Consider the following 26471-nt stretch of genomic DNA (forward strand, 5'->3'; position numbering starts at 1 on the left):
ACCTGCCAGCATCTTACATCCTGCAGTTATGTGCTGGATTGTTTCAGGGGCCTCTTTGCACAGCCTACATCTTGGGTCTTGTCTGGTGTGGTAGATCTGAGCCTCTATCGCTCTGGTGCTCAGGGCTTGTTCCTGAGCTGCCAGGATGAGTGCTTCAGTGCTGTCCTGTAGGCCAGCCCTTTCTAGCCATTGGTAGGACTTCTTGATATCAGCCACTTCAGTTATGGTCCGGTGGTACATCCCATGCAGGGGTTTGTCCTCCCATGATGATCTGTCCTCCAGCACTGTGTCCTCTGCTCTCCATTGCCTGAGACATTCACTGAGCACACTGTCAGTTGGGGCCTTGAGCTTGATGTACTCATGCATCTTGGATGTTTCATCCTGGATAGTGGCTTCTACACTCACTAGTCCTCGGCCTCCTTCCTTGCGGCTAGCATACAGTCTCAGGGTGCTGGATTTGGGATGGAGCCCTCCATGCATGGTGAGGAGCTTTCGTGTTTTAACATCCGTGGTCTGTATCTCTTCCTTTGGCCATCTTATTATTCCTGCAGGGTATCTGATAACTGGCAGTGCGTAGCTGTTTATTGCCCGGGTCTTATTTTTGCCATTGAGCGGGCTTCTCAGGACTTGCCTTACTCGTTGGAGGTATTTAGCTGTTGCAGCTTTCCTTGTTGCCTGCTCCAGGTTGCCATTTGCCTGGGGAATTCCAAGGTACTTGTAACTGTCCTCGATGTCTGTTATTGTTCCTTCTGGGAGTGAGACCCCTCCTGTGTGGACTACCTTGCCTCTTTTTGTCACCATCCGGCTGCATTTCTCGAGCCCGAATGACATCCCAATGTCAGTACTGTAGATCCTGGTGGTGTGGATCAGGGAATCAATGTCACGCTCGCTCTTAGCATATAGCTTGATGTCATCCATGTAGAGGATCCTGATCCAGAAGGATCCCTCAAAGGGCGCAATCCCATCCAACTACCGGCCAATAACCTGTCTGTCCACAACATGGAAGCTCATGTCAGGCATCATTGCAACCAAGATAAACAGGCACATGGATCAATTCATGAGTAACACACAGAAGAGCATTGGTAGAGACTCCAGAGGAGCCAAACACCAACTCCTGGTCGACAGAACAGTCGCCCAAGACTGCAAGTCACGACACACCAACCTGTGCACATATATATATATATATATATGCACATATATATATATACACACATACACACATACATACATACATACATACATACATACATACATACATACATACATACATACATACATACATACATACATACATACATACATACATACATACATACATACATACATACATACATACATACATACATACGTGTGAAAAAAGAAAAGGAAAATTCATTTTTGAAAACTAGTTGACACAAGAAACAACGTAGTTCCTTCTTGTATTATTGTTGGGTTGTTTTATAGCTGTGGATAACATTCATTAAAATCTAAAATAAATTGAAAAAATCAATTAGCTTAATTGTTTTTTTAATAAAAGAACACTTCCATTCCGCTGATTAGTCTCTTTTAGAGCCCAAATTGAACTTGACCCAGACGCAGCGCACCTCCCTTTCCCGGTCGCCCAACCCCCATAAAACAGAAGTCACCGCCCGCTTCTGTCGCTCTCACACCAACATGACTACCGCTTCAACTCTCAGACAGGCCTGCTGAAGCATTATGGGAAATGTAGTTAAAATGGCTCTAGCTTATTCGAGAAGGCGAGGCTTCACCAAAATACAACTCCCATCTCGACCCTCGCACGCCGAGTCCCGTCATCCAATCTGAATATGTGGGAGGAGCGTATCCGCCCACAAAAGCCACAGCTATCTGCTCGTATCTCCCTCTTAAAAAAACAACAATTGTCCGTGAAAAAAGGGAACACGCTGATAAAATACAAAAACCGGTGACCATTTGTGTTCGGTGCACGGCGGCCGGCGACGAGGCGTCCCCGCGTCGTGTGGGAGAAAACCAGCGGTGACAGGCAGGAGCAGCGAGGAGGGTGTTGTCCTGATGCTTAAATGGAAGTGGGTGGGCCTCTACGGTCACACAGTGCCAACTTCTCTGTGGATATCGATCTGACAGGCATCAATTTGCTCGCGTATGGACTCTCTATCCGCTAACAGAGACGCACGACTGCGCCGCGAGGAGCTTTGAGGCGCGAGGACGGTCACGCGGGGCTCTCCGTTGTTTCCGTTATTTGGGACTGCTTGATTGTGCTCGCGCTTGGCACCGCCCTTCCTGGCCGGTGGGTGGTTTCGTCAAACGAGGAGATCCGCCACGGCTCAGAGCCGAACATATAGGCGTCCTCCGCCTCTTTACCCGGCCGGCCTTCCACCGTGAACTACACCCTCTTCCTCTCGGTATATTAATGCGTTATGAGTGGTAGGTACCCTCCCCCCTTTCCGTCTCCACCCCTCTGTGTATCCGTCTAACAGAAATGAGCCTCCATGCCCCTTTGGTATTGATGATGAGGTTACTGTCTTTTCCCTCTTGTCTTTGTTGATTACCTTTGTTATGCTATATCTAATTCATGCACAAGATTGCATTTTTATTGCCTGTCTCGTGCTACCAATGTATTAAAAGTAAAAGTCTCTCTTTTAACAGACTCGAAGAAGGAATCATCTGGAACTGAAGGAGGGAAAGCATCTAAAAGAGGGAAAAGTTCTGCTTCACAGGTAAAGTCGTGCAGTTTAATACACTTCACTAGTTTGATTTTTGTCTCTTGGCCCAAAAAAAAAAAAAAGTTCCCCCCTCCTCCCTCACAGCAGGCCAGCCAGACACCTCTAGGGGCGTTTCTCCAGTGAATTTCACTTCCTGCTTCTGTAGAGCCCTGCTGAGAGCCAACCCTCATGAATAGACGCTTACATGGTTGTCATGATCCAGCTGTTGTAGTTTTTTTAAATAAACATTTTCAATTATGAACAGAATCCTTTAGTAGCGATACTTTTGATGTCTTTGCAGCACAGGATCTTCAGGTTTTGCATGCATGCAGATCGTTTTTCCGTCATACCATTATCTACTTTTTGTCATTGATGGTTCACCAGAAGCATACTCTCACCTTTTGCAAACGACATTTTTTTTTCTTAAACAAATTTGAGGCTGTTTCCTATTAAGCAGGATTGAAGAAAAAAAAAAAAACTGCTGCGACCTAGTTTTTTCTAAAGGCAAGAGAGGAGGTTGCATTTTCTTCAAGCGTTCTGAGAAAAGAGAAATGTGGTTCTCACACGCCCTCCCACTAGCTTCCTGTAATACCGCCCACTTCCACTGACAGTTCTATGTCTGGTAGCATTTTTTTTTTCAGAGTTCTTTCCCTTGCTTTCTCGTTTTTTCCCCTCATTTTTTAAATTGTTGCCTGTGTAACCCAGCAATCCTTGTGTTTTTATATGCACTAGGGGTGTAACAATTCACTTGAACAACGATTGGATTTATATAATAATTTGTGATTGCTGACACCACTCACAGTCGATTTTGGTTCATATTGAACAATCCGGTGTCGCTCCTATTAAGCACATGATGTTCTTTGTGTGCTCAACAACTCTCTGTCACTCGTGGATGACCGCTTTACCTCCTCATCGTTTTTCACCCAGGATTCCTCTCAGCCCTCGCCCTTGGCTCTGCTGGCGGCCACCTGCAGTAAGATCGGAGGGCAGGGGGGAACAGAGGGGTCCCAGGCCCAGGCGGGTGCCCCACAGATCCAGGTTCAGGCGGGTCAAATCCAGTTGCAGGCCGGTCAGCTCCAGGGTCAGATAGTGGTGGACGCAGCTGGGGGTCAGGCTCTGATGCCCCAGCAGCTGGAACTGATCCCAGCTCAGTTCACGGGGAACGGTTGGCAGATCATTACAGCAGCGCCTGCCATGGCCAAGGAGAACGCCAGTCAGCCCGTCGCGGTATCGGTGGCCACCACTGTGGCCAACGACAGCTCACCTGTTGGACGGAAGGTGAATGGTTTTTTTTTAGCATCAGGGGGTATGTTTGCACTTTTCAGTAATCTGATCGTTTTCTGTTTTCACAGCTAAAAGCAGCAGGTGGGAGCAACAGTGTGACCGCGGGTCAGCCACAGCAGCAGCAATACCAGATCATCCAGGTTCAAAACCTCTCTAATGCTGCTGGCGGTGTCCAATATCAGGTCATCCCCCACCTGCAAACTGCAGATGGACAGCAAGTACACATTAGCCCCCAGCCTGCTTCCATTGGAGCTCTGCCTGAGCAGGTTCAGCTAATTCAGAACCCCAACTCTGGCCAGACTCAGGCTATCCTCCAGCCGGCCAACCAGCAGACTATCCTCCCAAGCACAACCAATCAGACCGTCCCTCTGCAGATCCGTCCAGCACAGTCCTTTCCACTTCAGCTGCAGACTCTACAGGGCTCTCAGCCCCCTGTCATGACCACAGTACCCATAAACCTAGGTGGCATGACCCTGGCTTTACCTGTAATCAATAACGTTGGAGCGGGCGGAGCCGTTCAGCTCATCCAATCAGCGGATGGCACATTTTCTGTTGCTAATGGCAACCAGCTGGTGACAACAGCTGTTTCTGGAGCTGCTCCAGCTGCAACTGGATCCACAGCAGCGGCAGCTGAGGGCGACGGCGTGTCAGACGCGGCTCAAGTGGTTTCTACAGGATCAGCTGACGCTCAGGTACAGAGCAGCGAGGCAGATTCTCAGAACCAAAACCAAGCCAACGGGCTGCAGAATCAGACTGACGCCGTCGGAACCATCCAGCAGGTGATCGTGGGTCAGGTTGGGCATCAGCTGGTCCAGCAGATCCAGTTGCAACCCCAAGCCCAGAGTCAGGGTCAGCCACAGAACCAGCAGCAGCCTCAGCAGATTCAGACCCTTCAGTTGGCGCCAGGACAAACTCTGCAGCCCATCCAGGCCATCCAGAACCCAGCCCAGGTTCTCATTCGCACTCCTACTCTGTCACCTTCTGGGCAAATCACCTGGCAGACGTTGCAACTTCCTGGAGGAGTGTCGCTGCAGGGCGGTCTCGGGGCGGCTGTGCCGCAGCAGCTGACCCTGGCCCCGGTTGCAGGCGGTGCGACGGTGGGGGGTGGGGGGTTGGTCTCCCTGAGCGGCACTCCCTTGACTTTGAGTGCAGCTCAGATCAACCCAGGCTCAGGGGTACAAACGGTCAGCATCGCAGGACTGGGCACTGCTGGGGTTCAGGTGCAGGGGGTTCCTCTCACCATCACCGGTCTGCAGGGTAAGTACACAATAAGTGTAACAGTGTGACTATGAGACACTTTTTTCAGAAGTGATTGACGTTTTTTATAGGACTTTTGAATCAATTTTGGGGCCGGTTCCCAGATTAACCACTTAAAGCAAAATATCAGAAACATCCCTCCTGCTCAGACATTTAGAATTTTCTCCTCTTGCAGTTTTTAGTGTATTTTTTTTCTTCTGCATGTCACATAAAGGTTGACACACTTTTCAAATTCACCTCTAGGTCAAACACAGGGTCAGGATGGGGTCAAAGTTCAGTCCTCTCCTGTGACAGTCACTGTCGGCAACATGGCTTCAGGTTCATCCATGAGTCCAGATCAGCTCGGCTCAGTTCAGAGTTCCTCGGATCAGGAGGGCCAGCCCAGCAAGCGGCTCAGACGCGTCGCCTGCTCCTGTCCCAACTGCAGGGATGGAGAGGGGAGGTATGGAGAGCTTACAAGAAAAACAACCACCAGAAAGCAGTTAATTCAGAAGTACAATAGACATTTTAAAGGGTTGGATACGTTTTAGTCTCTGCAATTTCATAGTTATTGACAAATAGTTAAAGGATTTGAAGTTTTATTTCAAGTCCCACTCCGATCATCTTTTGATCCATTTTAAAAGTGTTCCCAGTGGTCTTTAAAGTATCAACAAAATCTGTGTTGTTTTCTAAAACACATTTTCTGCAGAGTTGCTGGAGTTCGTTGGACTACATTGATCTATTTGTCTGCAAGTGGATCCATCAGAATGGAGCAGAGCAGGAAGCTTTTTCCAACGGCATTTTTCCGTCTGCAACCGATTCACAATTTGCATTAAAAAAAAAAACCCACAGAAGTGCAATTTTAATCTTAAATTATGTTATATATATCCTCCATCATTTCAGAAAATACCACAAGAAAATGTTTTCACTAGAGTGAGTCTTTAAGTTGTGTGCTTTCTTGAAGATTCACTCTTTCAGTGTTTTTTGTTGTTTTTAACACAAAAAACGCAGTTTGAAAAAGTTTGTATTCATGATGTAGAAAATATACTGGGCGGGCCACAAGCTCCTGACTCCGCCCCTTTCTTATGCATCCACTTGCAGACAATGTTTTCTTCGTCTGAGCCGGTATCTTGATCAGAACTGTACGACTGGATCGCTCTGATAATGTTCGCCAAATTTGTTGCACCAGTAATGTGAGGGTGGGGGTTTGAGGGGCTGTAAGCCAGTGGGAGAACGTAGAAACAGATGGGTGATGGGAAGTGGGGTGTGCTTACTTCGCGGCAACAGTCTCGCCCACAATTCAGAGGTGAATTTCTAATTAACTGCTGCTGCTCTGCAGAAACTATGTCCTAGAAAACAACACAGGCTTTAAATCATAGCATCATCAAGATAAAAGACCACTGAGAACACCTTTGAAATGCATCAAAAGATGATCACTTGTCCCAAAAAGCAAATCAAAGTCTGACATCTGATAGACTACAGAATTTTGTAACAACATTTTATTCTAGAACACCTATTGGGTGCCGTTTGCAAAGTGAAAAAATCAGATATTGACAACAATATTTTTGGTTATTTAGCCTGTTTTAGGATAAAAGCAACTGGTTTCATTTTTCAAATGCATATTTTCACTTTTTAATTAATGTATCTATAACTTATACTTTTTTTAACTAAAAATTTAGTTTGGAGCTAAATGTTTCACTCCTAACTAAATTTTTAGCTAACATGCAAATTAACTTGCTGATAAGCGGAAATGGACTATCAAAATAAAAGCTGGATTTTGCGCTGTCTCTGAAATAATTCTCGCCAGACGTGTCCCTCATGCACTTTCTTGTGCCATATTGATGCATGTCCAACATTCTGGCGGAATGCTGCTTTTTTGTAATTAGGCTTCTTCTACCGGAAAACCGAGTTTGTTTGTGATTGTTGTCATGCTGAAAGTTCCAGCCATGTTTCATCTTCAATGTCCTTGCTGATGGAAGGTTTTTACCCAAAATCTGACGATACATGTCCCCATTTATTCTTTCCTTCACACCGATCAGTTGTTTTGGTCCCTTTACTGAAAAACAGCCCCAAATCATGATGTTTCCACACCCATGCTTTACAGTGGGCATGGTGTTCTTTGGATGCAACTCAGCATTCTTTATCCTCCAAACACGACCAGTAGAGTTATTACTAAAAAGTTCTATTTTGGTTTCATCTGACCTTAGGACATTCTCCCAATCCTCTTCTGGATCATCCAAATGCTCTCCAGCAAACTTTAGACGGTTCTGCACATGTACTGGCTTTAGCAGGGGGACACGTCTGGCACTGCAGGATTTGAGTCCCTGGCGGTGTAGTGTGTTACTGATGATAGCCGTTGATACTTTGGCCCATTCTTTTGGGTACCCCGTCTGGTTCTGGGATTTTTCCTCCGTTCTTGTGATCATTTTGACCCCACAGGGTGAGATCTTGCGTGGAGCCCCAGCTCGAGGGAGATTATCATTTGTCTTGTTTGTCTTCTATTTCCTAATAATTGCTCCTACAGTTGATTTCTTCACACCAAGCTTTTTATCTGTTGCAGATTCAGTTTTCCAGCCTGGTGCAGGTCAGCAATTTGGTTTCTGGTGTCCTCAGACAGCTCTTTGGTCTTGATCATAGTGGGGTTTGGAGTGTGACTCTGTGAGGTTGTAGACAGCCGTATTTTATATAGATAACCAGTTCAAACAGGTGACATTAAAACAAGTAACAAGTGGAGGACAGAGGATCTTCTTACAGAAGAAGTTACAGGTCTGTGAGAGCCAGAAATCTTGTTTTCTTATTGGTGGCTGACTAAATACTTTTTTGCCTCATTGTAGATAAGGAAGGGATGGGGAATTGGCATAGGGGCTGTTTATAGACGGTTCTGTTGTAATATTATGGCATTATTCGATTAGCGCCCCCTGCTGTAGTTTAGAAAATAACCCTTTTTTAGATTTGTGTTCAATTATGTGATTAATAAAGCAGACAGAAGTCTGTGAACCAAAATGGCACGGTCATGGACTCTACAAAAGTGAACAGATCGGTCAATCAAACAATTACATTTTAAAAAGGAGAAGTTCCGCTCAGGGTGGAGGTGGCGGGAGGGCGGGGGTGTTCCAGCAGAGGATGTGCCGACAGCTGTCAGAAGTGTGGCGGTGCCCTGAGAAGAAGCCTATTTACAAAAGACAAGCCGTTAAAACGGCTCGTCAAATGTTTTCCGCCAGCAGATTGTAAAGGACATGCATGGATGACAATGTTGGCGAGAATTCAAATGCAGCTTTTATTTTGATAGTCTATTTCCAGTTATCAGCAAGTTCATTTGCATGTTAGCTAAATATTTAGTTAGGAGTTAAACATTTAGCTCCAAACTAAATATTTAGTTAAAAGGCTAAATATTTAATTTGGACTTAAATATTTATTTAATAGATAAATTTAGTTACAAAGCTTTAATGTTTAGTTTTAAAAATAAATATTTAGATAAGATCTAAATATTTAATTTGCAAACTAAAGGTTTAACTTTGTAAAATAAATATTTCGTTTATAAAGTAAACATTTAGTTTCTAAGCTAAATATATAATTATAGAAAATATTTAATCTTAAATGAAATATTTAGCAAGCTAACTACATATTTAGTTAGTAAATGTAAAATTTATAAATACATGAATAAAAAGGTGAAAATATGTTTTTGAAAATTCAAATGTGTTTTATTTCTCCTAAAACAGGCTAAACAACCCAAAATATTGCTGTTAATATTGGTCACTTTACAAACAGCACCTCATATTTAAAAATCATATCAAGTCTTTTAAGTGAATAAACTGATTTGCTTTTTAGAAACAGTGGAGATCCCACAAAGAAGAAGCAGCACATCTGCCACATGGAGGGCTGCGGGAAGGTTTATGGAAAGACGTCCCACTTGAGGGCACACCTGCGCTGGCACACGGGCGAGCGGCCATTTGTATGCAACTGGATCTTCTGCGGCAAAAGATTCACCCGGAGTGACGAGCTGCAGAGACACCGGAGAACACACACAGGTACAACAAAAAAAGCACAAAGACAAATCCTGTCCTTTTAATCAATTTACAAGAATTACCACGTGCTTTTTTGAATCCGCATAGAACCCTAAAATCGTTTTCCTCTGTGTTTTCCAGGAGAAAAGCGCTTCGAGTGTCCCGAATGCTCAAAGCGTTTCATGCGCAGCGACCATCTCTCCAAGCACATCAAGACCCACCAGAACAAGAAGAGTGGCGCAGCCGTGGCAATCATCACCACTGAGGACATGGAGGACGACGCCGCTGAAGGCTTAGGAGACTCCCCTCAGATCGTCTCTGTGGGATCCTGCGACCCCACCACACCCACCACCTCCAACCACTTGGAGGAAGAAGAAGATGAGGAGTTTGAATAGATGATGGACGTCTGTTATTTTGCCGAACTGGCTTCCAGTTTGCTTTTTGTTTTGTTTCAGAGATCTTTGCAGGGACTTCTCGTTTTTTTTTTTTTTTTTTGTAGATTTTACATAATTATCTCGTTTTTGCTCCCTCCTGAACAGAAACTTAAAGAGACGGGATCACCATGGACATAGAAAATATAGAGATCACAGTCTAAAAAATTAATATATAACAAATCAAGTGTATGGAAAAGATGAGTTTGGCATTTCCTAAACGATGGGAAGAAAGAAATTCAAAGAGATTAGCACAAGACGGGGACCTGCTGAATTCCAAACCAACACAGCAGCCTTTTTCTAAAGAATCGAACTCTATGCACACAGTTGCTTTCCTGTTTCTACCTGTCAAACAGTGCTGAGGGTCAATCATGGTACAGGACGGTTGCAGATCAGCTACAGAGCAGTGACAGCTTTGGGAAACTGTGTGTGAGTGTGTGTGAATGTTTTTACAAAGGATGTACCTACCAGAAGTTGAATCTACAGTTCAGGTGAAGTCTTCGGGTTCAAGTAACATGTTTATTTTCTTTGACTAATCAACAAAAATAACCGTTGCTACAGAAAACGGTTGGGGAATAATTTACAGAGACGAAAAAAAAGCACATTTAAAAAGATTTATGATGCATTCCTATTGAGGCGCGATGGCCATTAGAAAGAAACATTTCTATAGAGGAAAAAAGAAAAAAACAATCTAGCTTTCTACAACTTTGGTTGTGTAGTAAAAGCAATACTACAATGACAATCCAACTGAAACCTTGTTTACATTGTCAGAGGAAGTTTTGTTCAGTGGTCTGACCAGATGCTGCCGTCTGATCAGACCTGGTTGCTGAGAGGCTTCACATCTGCAGCAGTCCCGTGAGTCGGCGTGGTTTGAGCGCCACTAAGGGTTTGTCAGATGGTAGCATTGTCGCTGTTGGTACATGTTGGCTCCTGTGCTCCGGTGAAGACCCCACCCCCACCCCACCCCGTCCCTCTTTAACCCCGTCACATGACCCATGTACCACAATTGCCTTAACACAAGCTGTTGTACAGAGGGCACTTCAGAGGGAGCTGGGTAAAGAACGCGGAGAGCACAGGCAGGCCGGGCTGAAGAGAAGCAGGAAGAGCCGGGTTGGGTTGAACCATTTAGATTTTTTGGGGGGTGTAACAAGGGGTTATCTGCTGGTGTTGCTCTGTTAGTTCAACTCTCACCTTCTTTTTAAGAAACAAAACACCATTTTATAGAATTTATTAGCAGTCTTAACACCCAAGTGTGTCAGTACACAAGGCCCGTCTGTTTATGGCTAATTTATTATTTTTATTTTGTCAAATGTGTCTTTTGCTGAAGTTGTATTTGTGTGTGTTGTTTCTAAGGTTGCATGTTTCAGTTTTTTGCACTAGTGCTGCTTCTCTTCTTTACTATTTGTGCTTAAGTTTTGATTTTTTTTTTTTTTTATATATACATCTCACCACTGGGCTTTGCTTATTCTTTTTCTCTGTGCACCATTTGTTTTTGGAGAAAAATAAATAATGAAACAAAAAGAAACAAAAAAAAACCCTTATGTTGCTTCAAGTTGAGATACCAAACAAAATTTAGATGTTTTTGGTAATCTTTTGTGTGACGGCGGATGTTTCTCCTTTTAGTTCGGGTACTTTGTAGTGACATCTCATTTGTAAATCTTTTTCTAAAGATGTTTCTTCGTCTCCATGATGTTTGATAAATGGGTTTTTTGGCAGGTTAGCCTCAAAGGCTCCAATTGATCAATATTTTTAAAACTGGTTTGTACAAATGTGTTGTCAGTAAAAAAAAAAAAGATATCTTCATGCAGAAAATATGCTTTGCCTGCATAAACCTTGACAATAAAGTGAGTCTTACATTTCTTTTGAGGACCTGGTTTTTGTCTGCATTGAGGAAAATACCCGCCCCCGCCCTCATCAATGCCCTTTGACCCCCCGTCATTGGCCAAGCAGCTGCTTCTCGTACTATCGAGCTGCATGTGACAAATTCATTAAAAAAAACAAGTATTTTTTCAAAATTGCAGCTTTTCCATTTTTTTTATCTCCATAGCAACTATTTTATTTTTTGATCGCCTGGGGGCGACATATCGATCTATGTAACCTGTAGACGAATTGGCAAAAGTAGATTTTTGGATTTCCTTGGCAACAGAGGTTTTTTGCTAACCGTGCCCACATGCCTAATATAGTCATGTTAAATCATTCGTTCAGTTCATTTCGTTCAGTTTCCGACAGGGATTCGTAATTTATATCTTCACAACATTACGGTAAAATATGTGCGAGCAACAGGTAATGCCACTTTTACAATTTTGCCATTCTTACAGAGTTTAAAATCTATTATAAACTTCATTTATTTTTTTACCAAGCAGCTTTCCAATGATGGTCGAGGAGTTAAGAGGCAATAGATTAAAATCCATAGCAGATGTTTACATTTGAAGACGATAGTAAAGATGTTTTTTTTTTTAATTTAAGATGCAGGCCTCTTTCTGAGGCCAAAGGTCAACAAAACTTCATTTATGGTAGTAGACTTATCCTGGCGCCGTGTGTATAAAACTTTGTGAAGATTACTTGAACAATTCTTTTTTCCATATGTAAAAATGTGAAAAATCGCACTTTTTGCCCACAACATGCCATGCCGTAGGTCCTGTGGCCATCCCATAATAATTTTAAAACTTCCCTTGGATATCCCTGACATGTTTATTCTGCTTTTATTACTTGATTTTGATACATTTTTACTGTAAATAAGAGATTTTGGGCCCCATTCCTTTTCGTGACGGTTTTGCCCACTGTGATGTCATCATTTTTGGGGGCATTGGGGTGGGGGGTGGTGGGGTATAATTCACTATGCCCAAAATTAATTTCTACCAGGGACTAGGCGTGTGCACATTTCGGGTGACTACTGTACATAAAGCCCTTCTCAACATGAGTGCATGATGGAGAAAGGTCATGCTTTCAGGTCTGCACAAAGCATCAGTTAACAACAACCTCCCTTTGATACAGATTTTCTTTGAAGCACTTTAAATCTAAAAAAAAGAAAGAAATTTGAGACTGAAAGTCAGACCTTCTGCTGTGCAGCAAATTCCAGCATATAAGTCGGACTGAAGACAGAAGACTTTTTCACATCTTTGTTTATGTTAAAGCATCCCAATTTTTTAAAGTCCTGACTGCCAGCGATGCAAATATCTAAACTACTGGATACAACAGAAAAACAATTTTTGGTATCTACTAATGACATTTGGGGTTTTTCAATCATACCAAATGTGAAGGGGGTGGGGATATGGGAATTGTAGTTTTGGCAGATTTAAAAAAACAAAAAAGTTTTTCTGGTAGGAGGTTAGAAGCTGATTATTCTCTTTGTGTACTCATAAGACCTGATAAAATCCTGACATTTTCTTTAATTAAAAAAGGAAATCATTTGTTTGTATTAAGAAAATAAATACACAATAGGAACATTCCATTCAAATTGGCTCATAAAGTTCAAAAATGTGATCTGAGCTTAAAGAATATGATGCTTTAATTTAGTATTTCCTGTTAAACGTAGATTTTTATTCTCCAAACCAAATTATAAAATAAGTTAAGATTTTTAATAAAAAATGTTAAGCTTCTTTAAACAAAAATTAAAATGTAAAAAAAAAATCCATTTAATTTTGAATTGCAAAATTTGAAAAAAAAAGGTTTATTGCACTGAATTCTTGCAAACAACATTTAAAAAAACAGAGGAGCGATAAATTGAAAATGGGACTGTCATTCTGCTGCTATAAAATTTCATAAAGGTGAAAGTGCAAGAAAGATAACTATTTTAAGAGGATATATATATGTGGAACAAAGAAAATGCTATTAAAAATCACTGCCCTGGTAGTCTGAAGAAAAACATGTTAAAGAATTTACCTGCAGGATGCAGCCAAGCAAAATAAATAGCTCAGATTAAATGTACAGTTAAAGGCCATGAATGAAAAGATATGGTAAAAACAAACACATGATTCCTGAAAAACACATCTATTTAAATGCTGATTAAGGTGAATAGTGGGAAAAAAAACAGCTGGGAAAGTCAGCAGATTTTAGACTTCCACCCTTTATTCCACCGAAGTTCAGTTTTTCCTGAGATTCTGATGATGAAAGAATTTAATTCCTGATCAGTTGCCGTTATATTTCAGATTTAAATGGCATATATCTCAAAGCGTCCAGGTATTTTGACTTTATTTTAGCAAACGTGTACAACGTGGTGCTGGGCGGATTAGGACTAGAAAGAGTTGATGTGAATAAGTATTGTTAGAGTTGGTAATGGTTAGTTATCTCTACTTCCTCTTTTGCAAATCATCTGTGTGTCCAAAATAGCAAAATAAACAAAACAAAAAACCTGTTTTTCTAATACAATGGTTGGCAAATGAAAAGCCTCACAAAATGACACATTTGGGAGAAAAAAATAGTTCAACCAAATACTTTATTAACAGTGGGGCAAAGATTTTCAACTTTTAAAAGTATCTTGTTTATAAAGATTCCACTTTTGCAGCTTTTACCCAAAACACAACAATCAGACAAAATATTAGTCCTAGAAAATATGGAAATGTACAACTCAAAAGTTTAAAACAATAAAAGCATCTTAACCTCCTATGGGGCTTTACAAAATGAACAAGTAAAAAAAAAAAAAAAAAGTAAAGGTGCTGTACTTTACAGTGACTTTTTTTAAAGTGTGAAAAAAGGGTTTGATCTAATGCTCCTATGTGCATTCAAACCAGAATCCACTCCACATCACTCCAGCTCCTTCTGAATACTGCAACAGAGATGACGCGAGTTTTAGCTTCTGGGATCAATTACTTAAAATGGTGAAAATGTCTTTTTTTTTTTTTTCTTTCTGAAGCATTAATCTGTGAAAAAAAGCGGCAAGAACCTACCTTTGCAAATACTTGTGGACGTTGTCGTGGCCATTGTAACGGGCGAGACCCACAAGGATACCCGTGGCACAGCGGCCTTCCTTCTTTCGACACAGACTGCAATTGCACACTCCTCTGCAGATGGGACACGACCACGTCTGAAGTAAAAAACACATTTTAAAAGTCAGTTTCAACAAAACTTAAGTACAAAAAAGTTAAGTCGAGGTCAGAATTGTGTTATTTAACATAGAATTGTGTTATTTAACATCCTCCTGACCACCAGCCATGCAAATCTGTCCTGTGGATCAGTGGTCTCCAAACCTCTTATGGCCACAAACCGGTTTAATGTCAGACAATATTTTCACAGACCTGCCTATATGAGGCTGAAGTTGGCATCTGAATTATAATTTAAAAAATAATAATTTAAAAAATTAAACACCAACTTCAGCATTTTTCAACTTTTAAGGTGCAACCGATATTTACAAAAAATGAAGAAGAAAAAAAGAAAAAGAAAAAGGTAAAACTGTTTTTTCTAAATAAAGTAATAAACGTCAATCCACCGTTTGAGCAACTTCATTTGCAGCATTTTCATTAACATAAAGCTACATGTCTGCATGATTTCCAGATATTCAGGTGCGTAAAGCCAATTAGAACATGCCAGAGCAGCATACAATGGACAACATGCACTGCAGGAATGCGCCTTTCGAAGCCTGGAGTTCCCCATCCCTCGTTCAGTCCATGGTCTTCACACTGCACAAACAGGGAGGGGCTTCTTCTCTTTCTACTGTTTACTAGCGCATGTCTGCAGTTGGAAGAGTCTTGGTGTGAAATACTGAAGTGGTGCAAATCTCATGAATCTTGCTCCAGGTATTTTTTTTTTCTTCTTTAACAGCTCCATTCTGATATATGAAAAACTCGGAGTCAGAATTCCGGACGTGCACAAACTACATTTATTAATTTCTTCGTCATGATCAATTTTCAAAGGGTTGGCACTTCTGTAAATTCAAAAGGGCCCCCCAAAAAAATCAATAAATGACAAAAGTCAAATGAGTGGAAATTTGCACTTAAAATAAGAAAATAATAATACATGTTTTGTGAATAGTACAGAGCATATCCAGTATAACCTAATGACCATATCCTAAATTAAACATATTATTTGAGACCAGCTGCTGTGTTTGGCTCAACATTAACATTCATGTTTTTGGTTCAAAGCGCTTCATGCTGCATAACTTTCATTTAAAATGATGGACAAACGTCATTTTCTAATTAGGGATGTTTCTTCTTTGCTTCCTTTTTCCCCCCAAACACTTCATTTCAATTTCTGAGAAATATTCTTGTTTTCTGAAATATACATGTATATTTTGTCTCTTTGTTTGGAATTGTTTTGGTTAGGCGCACCATTGAAAAATCCAGTCCCACTCTAGAGCCCTGAGTTTGTGGAGGGAACCGTCACAATAAATCTATATTTAAAGTAAAAATATGGATTTATTTAAAATACAAATAAATATTTTAGTGATTTTTTCCCTGTTAAATGCAGATCTCTTCTTCCGAGTCAAAATCTTTTCTTCTTTTCTCCAAAACAAATTTTTTAAAATACATTTGTTTTTGTTTTTTGTTAACTGTGATAAGGGTTTCAAGTTAGCGGTCGGTGCAGCAGCTTTAAGAAAATAGCAAATGGATTGAGCGACTTGGCAAGTGTCAAGAATGAGTCTGAAGTGGTGGGGATAACCCAGTAGTTTTCCAAAATAAAACTTCTTTGAGACTCAGATTATAAATGGAAAAAAATGGAAGAAATTGTAGGTTGTAGTTTGTTTGTTTTTTAACTCTGCGACCCAGTATTAACTGCCTGGTACGGGTTCGCAGCCTGGGGATTGGGGACCGCTGCTGTGGACAACGTATCTCCTACTGAATAAACTCCTTTTGTTATCTGTAGAGGATATTTGGGGCTTTTCAATAACACCACATGTGAAGGCGTTAAACGTCGGCGAAAATCGCCGGCGAAATTTGTCCCGGTGTGAACGGGCCTTAAGTCATTTTGATAGTAGGCTAATATAGCTAATATAGATACATATTGCATGTGTTGCCTTCATTATAAGGCTTAAATAGGGCTTTTAATATTTTGCGGCTCCAGACATGTTTGTTTTTTGTTTTTTTCGTCCAATTTAGCTCTTTCAACATTTTGGGTTGCCGACCCCTGACCTAGTTATATGTTTGTGGTACTGTCCTTTTGTGCAGGATTGAAAACTTTAATATATATGTGGTTATGGCATTCCCTAATGTGAGAGTAATGTGAGAGAAAGGCCTTCCTGTTTGAACACTGACCGGGTTGAGCAGCACAGAGCCCACGTCCTCTCCGTATCTGTTCTTTAGGCACGGTCCACAGAACTGACCTTTGCCCCCCACACAGAAACCACTGCGACACACTGTTTTGGTGTCCAGAGTCTTTTGTCTGCACTGGTGGCACGAGCTGCCCTGAAAATAAAAATAAAAAGCAGAGAAAGTGAAGAAAATCCCATCAGACCCACAAATATCTCTGTCAAAAGTTCCCAGAATTCCTCACGTTCTCTTTGTCCCAGATCTTATCTTTGCTGCGGAACGCGATGTTGTCCAGATCCTCTTTGGTGATCTCATCAACGGACTTCACAACGTACGCACTCTTCCTGGAAAACTGGCCCATGATCTTTCTCCGCTTGACACCGACGTGATCCTCATCCACCTGTCCAGCAGCAGCAGGTAATGAAACACAGCATGTCAGGCAAAACAGCTAAGGCTACGTTCACACCGGCCATGTGAAGCGGGTTCTTGAACCAGCAAAGCCATGCGTGAACATGAGAGGTTTGAATGCAGAATCCTAAAATGTTCAGATACATGAGTTTCCATAGACTTTGCAATGGAAGTGCTCACATGAAGGCGAGTTTTCCAGCCCGGTATGAACGTGACATAACAGGAGGTTAAGTCGTGGATGTCGGCTAACTTAACTGCCCTTAATAAAAAGAAAGCTGAGGTGATTGTGTTTACCTCTAGTGGTGGAAAATATCATGGTCTGAATCTCCACTCTTTTGCCCCTTTTTAACTGTCAAGTTTAACACACCTGGGTGTTAAACTTGATGCAACCTTGAAGCTCAACCTCCAAATAAACGCTGTGACCGGCTCCTGCTTTTTTCAGATGTGACGTCTGGCTAGGATTAAGTCTTTTAAATCAACAACAAACCTTGAAATTGTCACCAATGCCTTCGTGTTGTCCAGACTTAATTATTGCAGCTCTTGATATGCTGGCTTACCCAAAGCTTCAATGGTCAGGCTGCAGCAGCCAGATTAATTTGTGGGGCAAAGAAGTTTGACCACACAACGCTGGTCTTGGTCTCTTTGAACGGGCTGCCAGTGCAATACCTGCTTTTTACTCAATTTATTTTATTATTTTAGGTCCCTGGCAGGTACGACACCTTCTTACCTCTCCAGTCTGCTTTTAAAATATTGCCCCCTAACTTAAGTCCTTACGATCCGCTAACCACTTTGTATTCATGGTTCCCAGAACCAAGCGTGAGTTTCAGGGGGTGTAAACCATGGAATCAGCTGCCACTGGCAGTTAGAGAGGTCACACTCTTGGAGAGTTTTATAAAAGAATTGTTCATTTCAGCGCTTTAGCATCAAGCCTAGAGCTGTTCTTATGGTAGTTTTAATCTCTGTTTTAAGTTGCCTTTTATTCTTCATGTTCTGTGTTTGTTCTTCCTGTGTGCAGCAGCACTTTGGGCCTCCTTGACTGGTGGTGGAAGGTGCTTTTTAAATAAATGAATGCAGTGATACATCACCACCAGGTGTTTGCCATACCTCTATCAACCTCTTGATGTCTACATCCCTGTGGCTTCTGCGAAGAACCGGTTCGCTCTTTTCCTCGACAGCAAAGTTCTCAGGAGGACGGGCCTTGCGGGACGGGTTCCTCCTCCCCGACCCGACGTCTGGGTCCAGCCTGCGTTTCTGTGGCGATGTTTTCTGCGGCGTCCGCTTTTTCTTCTGCAAAGAAGGGGTGTCTGGATTTCAGCAAGGCGAGAGGAAAACGTGACGGAGAACAGTTGGTTGCAGCGGCCGCATTTTGTGTGGCGTTTGTCTGCAAGAACTCCACGATTTTTTGTGTTTTTGCTGCTCGATAGAATGTAAGCTAACAGCGTATTGCTTCAGCATTGATGGTTCACCTATAGGAAAAATGCACTAATAAAAGGTTGGTTTAACCACGCTGCTGTACAACATGAAAAATGTTTCTAACATGGTTATTAAGCCCAGATTCATGGTATTCAATTTATCAATTTGTATGCATGGAAAATGGCGAAACTGCAGCAGTGGAGAAAAACTGACTATAAAATAATGACCCATGAAATCTGAAAAAGCTGCTCACAAACCGTCCAATATGCTTAAAATGAATAGAAAATGTGGTTCAACTTTCTGTTTGACCTTTCATGTGATGTTTCAGAAACAAGTGCACATCATGTCTCTACTCTGCTGGGTCCACTTGGAGGAAATCAAGATGCTAAAGTGCAATAAAAAGTCTTTTCATTTAACTCAATTCTTTGAAATTAAGGTCACAGCTCATCATGAAAAAAAACTTTCTTTGATAATGTCTCATCGTCTTTGTCAGTCTTTAAATTCGATGTATGTTGCACGGTGAGCTTTTAGCTAAACCCAGATTAAAATTATTTGCTTAGCACAAATGCATGCATATTATGAAGGAATACTAAGAATTTCAACATAAAAGCAAAAATATTGAAAGGAAGATCTCGGTAGGCAGAGCATGTTTAGATTAGTGTTGCCTTAAAGTTCTAGACTGCACAGGTTTTTTACATGTTCTTTGTAGAATTAATTAATTATTTTAAATTACCTGGTAATTGTTTTGAAAATCAAAGTATGTATTGCCATGAAACAGAACTATGTGTAAAGTAAACTAGAACAATAGTTAACAAAAAACAAGACCTCCAATTTTTATTTTCAAATTTTGCACTATTTTCATAATTTTTGCAAGCCGAGCTGTTGAATTAAAGTTTTTGGAAGACCCACTGGGAAGACTCAGTGGTATCTTAATCATGACTATGCAATTTTTAACTAAAATTTCAAAAACTTGTGTCGTTTATAGGACATAATTTCTGCAGAGCAGCAGGAGTTCATTAGAAATACCCTTGAGTTGTGGGTATGACCGTTGGTTTCCTCACTTCCCGTCATCCATCTGTTTACACGCTCTATCACCAGCTTACAGCCCCTCACACCTCCAACTTAACATTACCGGTGCATGTCATTTCTACATCACAAAGAAGCTATTTTTCAAGCGGCTTATTTTTCATCTGCTCCCAATTTACAACAATTTAATGAAAAAAATACTCGGAAATACAATTTTAAGCTTATTTTTCCTTAGATATGTCCTTCATCATGAAAAAAAAATGCTACAAGAAGATGTTAAAAACAACATTTCAATCATATTGGGTCTTTAATATCAGGTAAGTGTCAGAATCCACTTTTATAGCTGTTTTTCAAGCTATGGTGAGATGAATGTGCTTTCACCTGTTTGGGGCTGGGCAGTGTGAGGTCAGCCATGGAGCTCAGATCAGCAAACAGCTTGGCCAGCTAAAAAAATAAATAAAAAAAGACAACATGGACGTTAGTCTAAAGTGACAAAAAGAGATGGTAAAAAGCTTGGAAAAAACATTTAAGAGTGTGATACCATAGCTTTGTTTTCCTGGATGTTCTTTTTTCGTTTGTTCAGACTTTGAGACAGCGCGTCCGCCTTTTCCTTTCTTGCCTCCTCCTCTTCATCCTTGTCCTGTTTTTCATGCCCCGCTTGTCTTCCTCTGCCTCTACGGGATGGTGTGTCGCCTTTAACTGTTGTTTTACATTTTTCCCCTCGCAGTGTTTGCTGGCGAGAAGATGCTCTTTTCATTGGAAACCTAAGAAATTATTAGCGATTAAAGAACAAATTCTGCGTTAATCTTGACTTTGATTTATTTCTGGAAATATTCGTGTCACACCTTAAAGCAACTAAGAGACTCCTCCTCTTTAGTGGGGAGGCGTCCTCTCCATCAGAATAGAAGCCGGTGTCCACATCACTGCCCTCTGAATCCACTACCTTTCAAGAAACAACATTCTTAGTTTTGTTTTGGTTAAACAACTATACTATTTTCATCCAAACATCAAAGTTGAATACATTTTTATTCCTGTTAAAGCTCAATCGATCCTCTTCATCCTCACTGAAGCCTTCAAACTCCTCCTCAGTGTCTGACTGGCTGAACAGGCGAGCCAGCTCAGCCGTTATAAACTTGGATTTGAAACGTGGAGCCTGTTTGAAGCAGATGGTTTTGTCAGTACAAGTCTGAGCTTCATAAATTCATTCGCTCAAGGTCTCAGGGAGGCTGGAAATGCTCAGAAATTTCCCATCAGTAAACGCCTTGCACCACAAACGGAGGGCGGCGAGAACGGTGAGCGTTCCTCTGCTGGGCCATGAGGAACCTGAGCAGGATCAGCAGAACAAAAAGCCGTCCGTAAATCATTATGTTGAGCTGGAAGCAGCAAGGACCGGCTGAACTGTGAGGAGGCCTTATCACCACAGGAACGTACGTGCTGCTGCATTTCATGACCCATCGGATTAACGACAAGGCGAAGGGGAAAAGGAAAAAACAAAACCCCATACTTCCCCATTGTTGAAGTACCCCAGCTGCATGTTTTTATATTATCTTTTATGAGTGGTCTGCTTTTAATCTTTGAATACTCTTTAATAATTCTTGTTGGTTTTAAAGGACAGGCATGCAATAAAGTATACAGATCATTAAAGTATCTATCTATCTATCTATCTATCTATCTATCTATCTATCTATCTATCTATCTATCTATCTATCTATCTATCTATCTATCTATCTATCTATCTATCTATCTATCTATCTATCTAAGAGTGACTAAAAATGTAACATTTTTATCCACCACAAAATAAGGAGGGAATAGTTTTGTGAATAGGAGTCTGTTAGATCCCAATATTAAGAATTTGATCAGGGTTGTCCCCCAAAAAGGCAATAAATGTTCAATGATCAAAAATAATCTTAATTTTAAATCTTTTTTTTTTAAATGTTTTCTCATGGATGAATACCAAAGCTTCCTGTGGAGACAACAGTCAAGATAACTTTACTTCGACAGTAGAACAAGTCTTTTTAAATCAGTTATATATTAAAAAAAAATCGAATAATAAAATGTGCCATAACCCAGACACACACACACACAAATAATAATGATAATAGTAAATTGCTTTAGGTTACTAACCAATAGGAAAACTGTGCCTTTTTTCCCGATAATCTTAATCTACGGCGAAGCCAGCGTTGTTTTTTATTGATTGCCTGCGATAAAACGGCTACATCACATCGACATTAAATCTAGACGGACTGAATACTTACATTCGGCACGGGGGTCATTCTGAATTATAAATGCAATGTAGTAAACGGTAAACTGTAGTCTGCAGACGTGCACAAAGAGAAGATTTAAAAGTCGACATGCAAACTTTGGTGACCGACACAGACCGAGCCGCTTGATGAGGTGTGTCTTCCTGGTTTAAACATGTATTTTCTTTTACATTATGTTTGCTGTTCGTCTTTATGCAGCACAGAATACAATAAACATGCAATAAAAAACGTATAATTGTTTATTTTTTTCAAAACTCGGTTCATTTTCTCGATTTCATTTAAAACTATATTATTATACACAAAAAACTCCCCTCTATTTGAAATGGTAAAGTCCACCGCTTCGCGCGAAAACACTTCATGGGCGTGGCGAGACAGGACTGAATTTTGGTCACTTTTTTGTTGTTTTTATGTGAACATGACAACAAAAGCTTTTAATCATAAATAATGTATTTTTATTTTAATGTCAAAGGAGTATATAGTCGGAGTGACTTGTGTGCTGACTTTAGTCTACTTTGTCACCACTACAACGTGAGTTTTACTATACTGACATGGCACCTGAGAGGAACTTTTAGCAAAAGTACGCTGTAAGTGTTCTACACATAGTCTATACTAAAAGTGAGGCAATATACTTGAAGTTTACTATTTCTGCACTATCTATATTGTAAACCTAAAATGTTCTATCTTAGTCTAAAGAAGTATTTAGTTACTGTACTTACTACAACTACATGATCATGGTCTACAGTATTAGCTGTTCTTAAATATACACTCAAGTATACTTAAGAAAATAAGCTAAACTTGTACTACTGTGTGCTAAGGGAAATCTTCTAATTGTTAGGAAAAACTTGTAAATATTCAATGCCCTTAGAAAAAAAGTAGTCCTTTTTTAGCGCAGTATACTTAATCTATACTAAAAGTGAGGAAATATAATTGAAGTTTACTTTTCATTTACTATCTATATACTGAAACCTAAAATGTTCCAATTTACTCCAGAGAAGTGTTCAAGTTCAAGTGTACTACTGTTAACTAATGGATATCAAACTTAGGATGATTCATCCTTAGCAAAACCAGTGTATTTAAGTGTACTACAAATAATAAAATAAACTTCAAGTGTACTACTGTTAGCTAAGGATATCTAATTTTGGATGATTAGCCATCCTTAACAAAAAGTAGACTAACTTCCCTATTTCTCTTTCAAATTTAAATACATGCTATTAATTTCTTCCTAAAAGAAATAAAGCATTGTTAAAGATTTATCAACATCCAATCTTTTACGTCAAACTGTATGAGTATAATTTAGACATTTTGTAAATACTGCCATATTCCCTCCTACATTTTAGACCTAACTTGCACCATTCAAATGTTACATATACCGTAGCTCATTCATTCATTCACCTTCGAAACCCGCTTTCTCCCTTTCAGGGTCACTGGGCTGCCGGAGCCTATCCCGGCTACTTGTGGGCAAAGGCAGCGGACATCCTGGACAGGTCGCTAGTCTGTCCCAGGTCGTTACAAATAGCTATTAAACATTTTCAAAAACAGCATGTTACAGGCCCTATTTTGACTACCTAGCTCCTCCCAAGTCAACCCTGCTTCCTTTCTGATATGCACATTTTTGAGCCAACAAATATGTATTATAGTTTGTAAATACTGACCATGAACTCTATGACTACCCACATGTACTATTGATTGGGTTTTAGTCTCCACATGAATGTTTTGGTTCCACCTACGTAGGTGCACTTCCACTGTCCCGTTGCTGGGTGGCAGTGTTACCCAGGAAATCTTGATGTCCTTAAACAAGGTGGAGAACAAGGATTCAGTTGGAGGGCACTGAACATTTTCTTCATAATGATCTCACAGGATGTTAGTTTACATTTTTGGATGTGTGCTGAGAGCAGACGTTTTCATCCGCATGAACCAACCAACAACTAACATTAAACAAAAATACATAGTCATACCATAAAAAGCGAAAATAATTCACAAACTATAGCAAATATTACTCGTCACAGAACTTAATGCATAAAGGTAGTTTACAACAAATTAGCAGATGTTTTTGCAGTTTATCACCAGTGGAAAATGGGATTTCTATAGAGACATCAGTTTAGAAGTTAAGATTTGTGTACTGCAGTAATGGATGATGATCAGGACAGCATAAATCAACAAGTTACAACCAGAATAAGTTCCAATCTACTAACAGTTGAGCTGATAAGAAAAAAACATTGTTATTGTAAAGAATAACAGGGAATAATCTTTTCCAAATGACGGCTGTTAATATTGAACTTTTTTCTCTGGGTTTAAAAAACAACTTCAGCTTTTTAAAGAAATAAAAACCACTAAATCAAAACAAGTAATTTGTCTTCTTGTATTTTAATCTCAATTTTATCATGAAAATGAAATGATATGGAGAATGACTAATTTTCCTATTGTTCCTAAAGTGTATTTCTGTATCTCTTCGGTCAGATATAGTTAATAAAGACATTTCTCTGTTTTACATAGAGAAAAGTTTAAAAAAAACCTCACAGGTCACACAGTTCCAAATGCTGATTCAACTTCAACTAAAATTTAAAGATGTCCAGTTTGAAAAATCTCTTGAAGTAAAGGTCCAGAAAAAGTCTAAATATTTATTGTAAAATGTTTTTAAGTATTCCATTCAATTTTATTTGTATAGCCCAAATTCACAACAGTCGTCTCTATGGACTTTGTGACGGTAATTGAAAAAGTAAAACATAAAATCAAAAGGATCATGAGTGCATAGAATTCAATAGGAAAATACAAAATTAAACTAACTAAACTAAACTAAACTGGCATCCCTGCCCTAAGACCCTCCTACGCTGTAAGGAAAAACTCCAAAAAAAAAACGGATTCCGGAAAAAACCTCAGGGGTGCCCACGGCGGACAAGCGATTTACCAGAAATCATAGAGAAGAATTAACTTGTCTAACTGTACAACTACATATTTAAAGTCTAGCAGATGAGCTTGAGTTTGTAATTAATATCTGTCAAGTCAAATGAATTCAGTACAATTTAAAGTACTTTTGACAGTATTTAATGTCACATTAAATGTGTCATAAAACACCACACACACACACACACATCCATGCACATACTCACACAACAGGAACACTACCAGGACAACTGCTGACATTACCAATAAACTAGATGAAAGGACGGCACCCACACATCATTACCAAATCTGAGTCCCCGATTGGGCACAGTGCAGCTTCGCTGGATATAGCGTGAAAAGGTTCAACTGGTCGAACTGTCAGCGTGCGATCAATGAACACCCAATTTGTACGTAGATAATAATGTTAGTGACAGCCCCATTTGAGGGTCAGTGACTGCAAATTATGCAGAGCGACTAGGTACGTGGAAACGGCTGTCTACATAAATCCATACGTCGAGAAAGACTCCTGGTTTTTCTGTAATGAGCAGCAAGATATCACCAATGATTTTGAAAGATTACTGGTGTTGTTTTCCAAGAACAAAACGTATTGTGTGTTATTTGTGAAATTTATTGTCCCAAAAACATTTTTTGATGTCTTAAAAATGTCTGTTTATGCAAACATTTACAGTTACAAAACATTTAGTTCAGTAAAGAGAAAATCTATGACCATTCAGAGGTTTTTTCTTGGACATTTGAACAGATGATTCATGAACAAAAACTTGTGCATTATTTTACACAATTTGTCTTTTTCCACACAGACTGAAGACAAAAAAAATGATCAGTTTAGTTTTGAACAAGAAACAAAAAGAGACCCTCTTTGTATTAGGAACAATTTTGACGAGACTTACAAACAAAAGGATAGACAGCTGAACATCTAACGTCATTCCATTCCTTTTTTCCCCAATTGTTGGTGGATGCACAGTGTTCATAGCCTTTCCAGTTGTCTGGCTGTTTTGCGGCCCAAGCCTGAAAGTCAATTTTGGTCCCATCAGACCACAGCCACCCTCCTTCCTTCTGAGCATCACTGAGTCCAATCCAGGTCGGAGCCTCAGCAGGGTCGAAGTTTCTGATCAGCATCTTGACAAGGTTGTCTTCTTTAAGACTGTGGACTGACACCAGGTTGGCGTTTTGTGACACACAGTGGAGTTCTGCATCTCCCCAGGTCATTGATGTAGCAACGTATTTGTAGCAACGGCCCCCATAGCTGTACCAGAACATGGGACAATTGCCACGAAGCAGCTTCAGCTCCTGTTCATCTGAAGGATCCACAGCCATCAGAGCAAGACCAAGCAAGATGAGGACCAACATGGTGAAGCTTGTCCTGTTATGTTGAAGATTGAATTTGTCTTTCTGGAGTTTTCTAGCTTAGCTGGAGGCTTCTTGGCATCTTTCAGAAAATGGTTGCTTAAATACAGTTCCTAGACTCCACCCCTGTACACCCACCAAAAAAGTTTATTAAATGAATAACAGCACAGTATCTGATGATGAATCAGCTTTGATAAGCAGGTATCATCTCATCTTACTGTAAATTAAGAAAAAGGCGTTGTTGTTGTTCTGGCATCTAATGTGAACATTTTTATGACATGAAACACTCATGTATTTTGTGAAA

At 40.3% G+C, this 26471-nt stretch overlaps 3 protein-coding genes across 6 annotated transcripts; 1 reads left to right on the forward strand and 2 right to left on the reverse strand.

Moving 5' to 3' along the window:
• The first annotated feature begins 1801 nt into the window (after positions 1-1801).
• sp4 (sp4 transcription factor) lies at positions 1802-11493 on the forward strand. 2 transcript variants are annotated; one of them, XM_011480814.4, is made up of 7 exons: positions 1802-2400; positions 2623-2693; positions 3606-3956; positions 4031-5219; positions 5463-5661; positions 9027-9226; positions 9344-11493. In XM_011480814.4, the coding sequence occupies exons 1-7, from the start codon at positions 2394-2396 to the stop codon at positions 9595-9597; spliced, it is 2271 nt and encodes a 756-aa protein (XP_011479116.1). In that variant the 5' UTR covers positions 1802-2393; the 3' UTR covers positions 9598-11493. The 2 variants fall into 2 exon arrangements, with proteins under 2 accessions (XP_011479116.1, XP_078811509.1); XM_078955383.1 differs by lacking the exon at positions 1802-2400 and adding an exon at positions 2423-2490.
• Positions 11494-14051: 2558 nt separating this feature from the next.
• cdca7b (cell division cycle associated 7b) lies at positions 14052-23680 on the reverse strand. Of its 3 annotated transcripts, none has more exons than XM_078955384.1 (10): positions 23575-23680; positions 20683-20814; positions 20507-20604; positions 20203-20425; positions 20043-20105; positions 18327-18509; positions 17059-17214; positions 16821-16970; positions 14520-14656; positions 14052-14398 (listed from the first exon to the last, which is right to left on the reverse strand). In XM_078955384.1, the coding sequence occupies exons 1-10, from the start codon at positions 23596-23598 to the stop codon at positions 14377-14379; spliced, it is 1188 nt and encodes a 395-aa protein (XP_078811510.1). In that variant the 5' UTR covers positions 23599-23680; the 3' UTR covers positions 14052-14376. The 3 variants fall into 3 exon arrangements, with proteins under 3 accessions (XP_078811510.1, XP_023815916.1, XP_023815917.1); XM_023960148.2 differs by lacking the exon at positions 23575-23680 and adding an exon at positions 21917-22066; XM_023960149.1 differs by lacking the exons at positions 20683-20814; positions 23575-23680 and adding an exon at positions 21917-22057.
• A 1729-nt stretch (positions 23681-25409) lies between these two features.
• Positions 25410-26262, reverse strand: LOC101172745 (galactose-specific lectin nattectin). Its single transcript, XM_004073816.5, has one exon. It carries the CDS (start codon positions 26168-26170, stop codon positions 25685-25687), a length of 486 nt encoding a protein of 161 aa, XP_004073864.1. The 5' UTR covers positions 26171-26262; the 3' UTR covers positions 25410-25684.
• Between the last annotated feature and the right edge of the window lie 209 nt (positions 26263-26471).

This window comes from Oryzias latipes, chromosome 11, assembly GCF_053564925.1.
Source record: "Oryzias latipes strain Hd-rR chromosome 11, Olatipes_Hd-rR_3.1".
Taxonomy (NCBI): Eukaryota; Metazoa; Chordata; class Actinopteri; order Beloniformes; family Adrianichthyidae; genus Oryzias; species Oryzias latipes.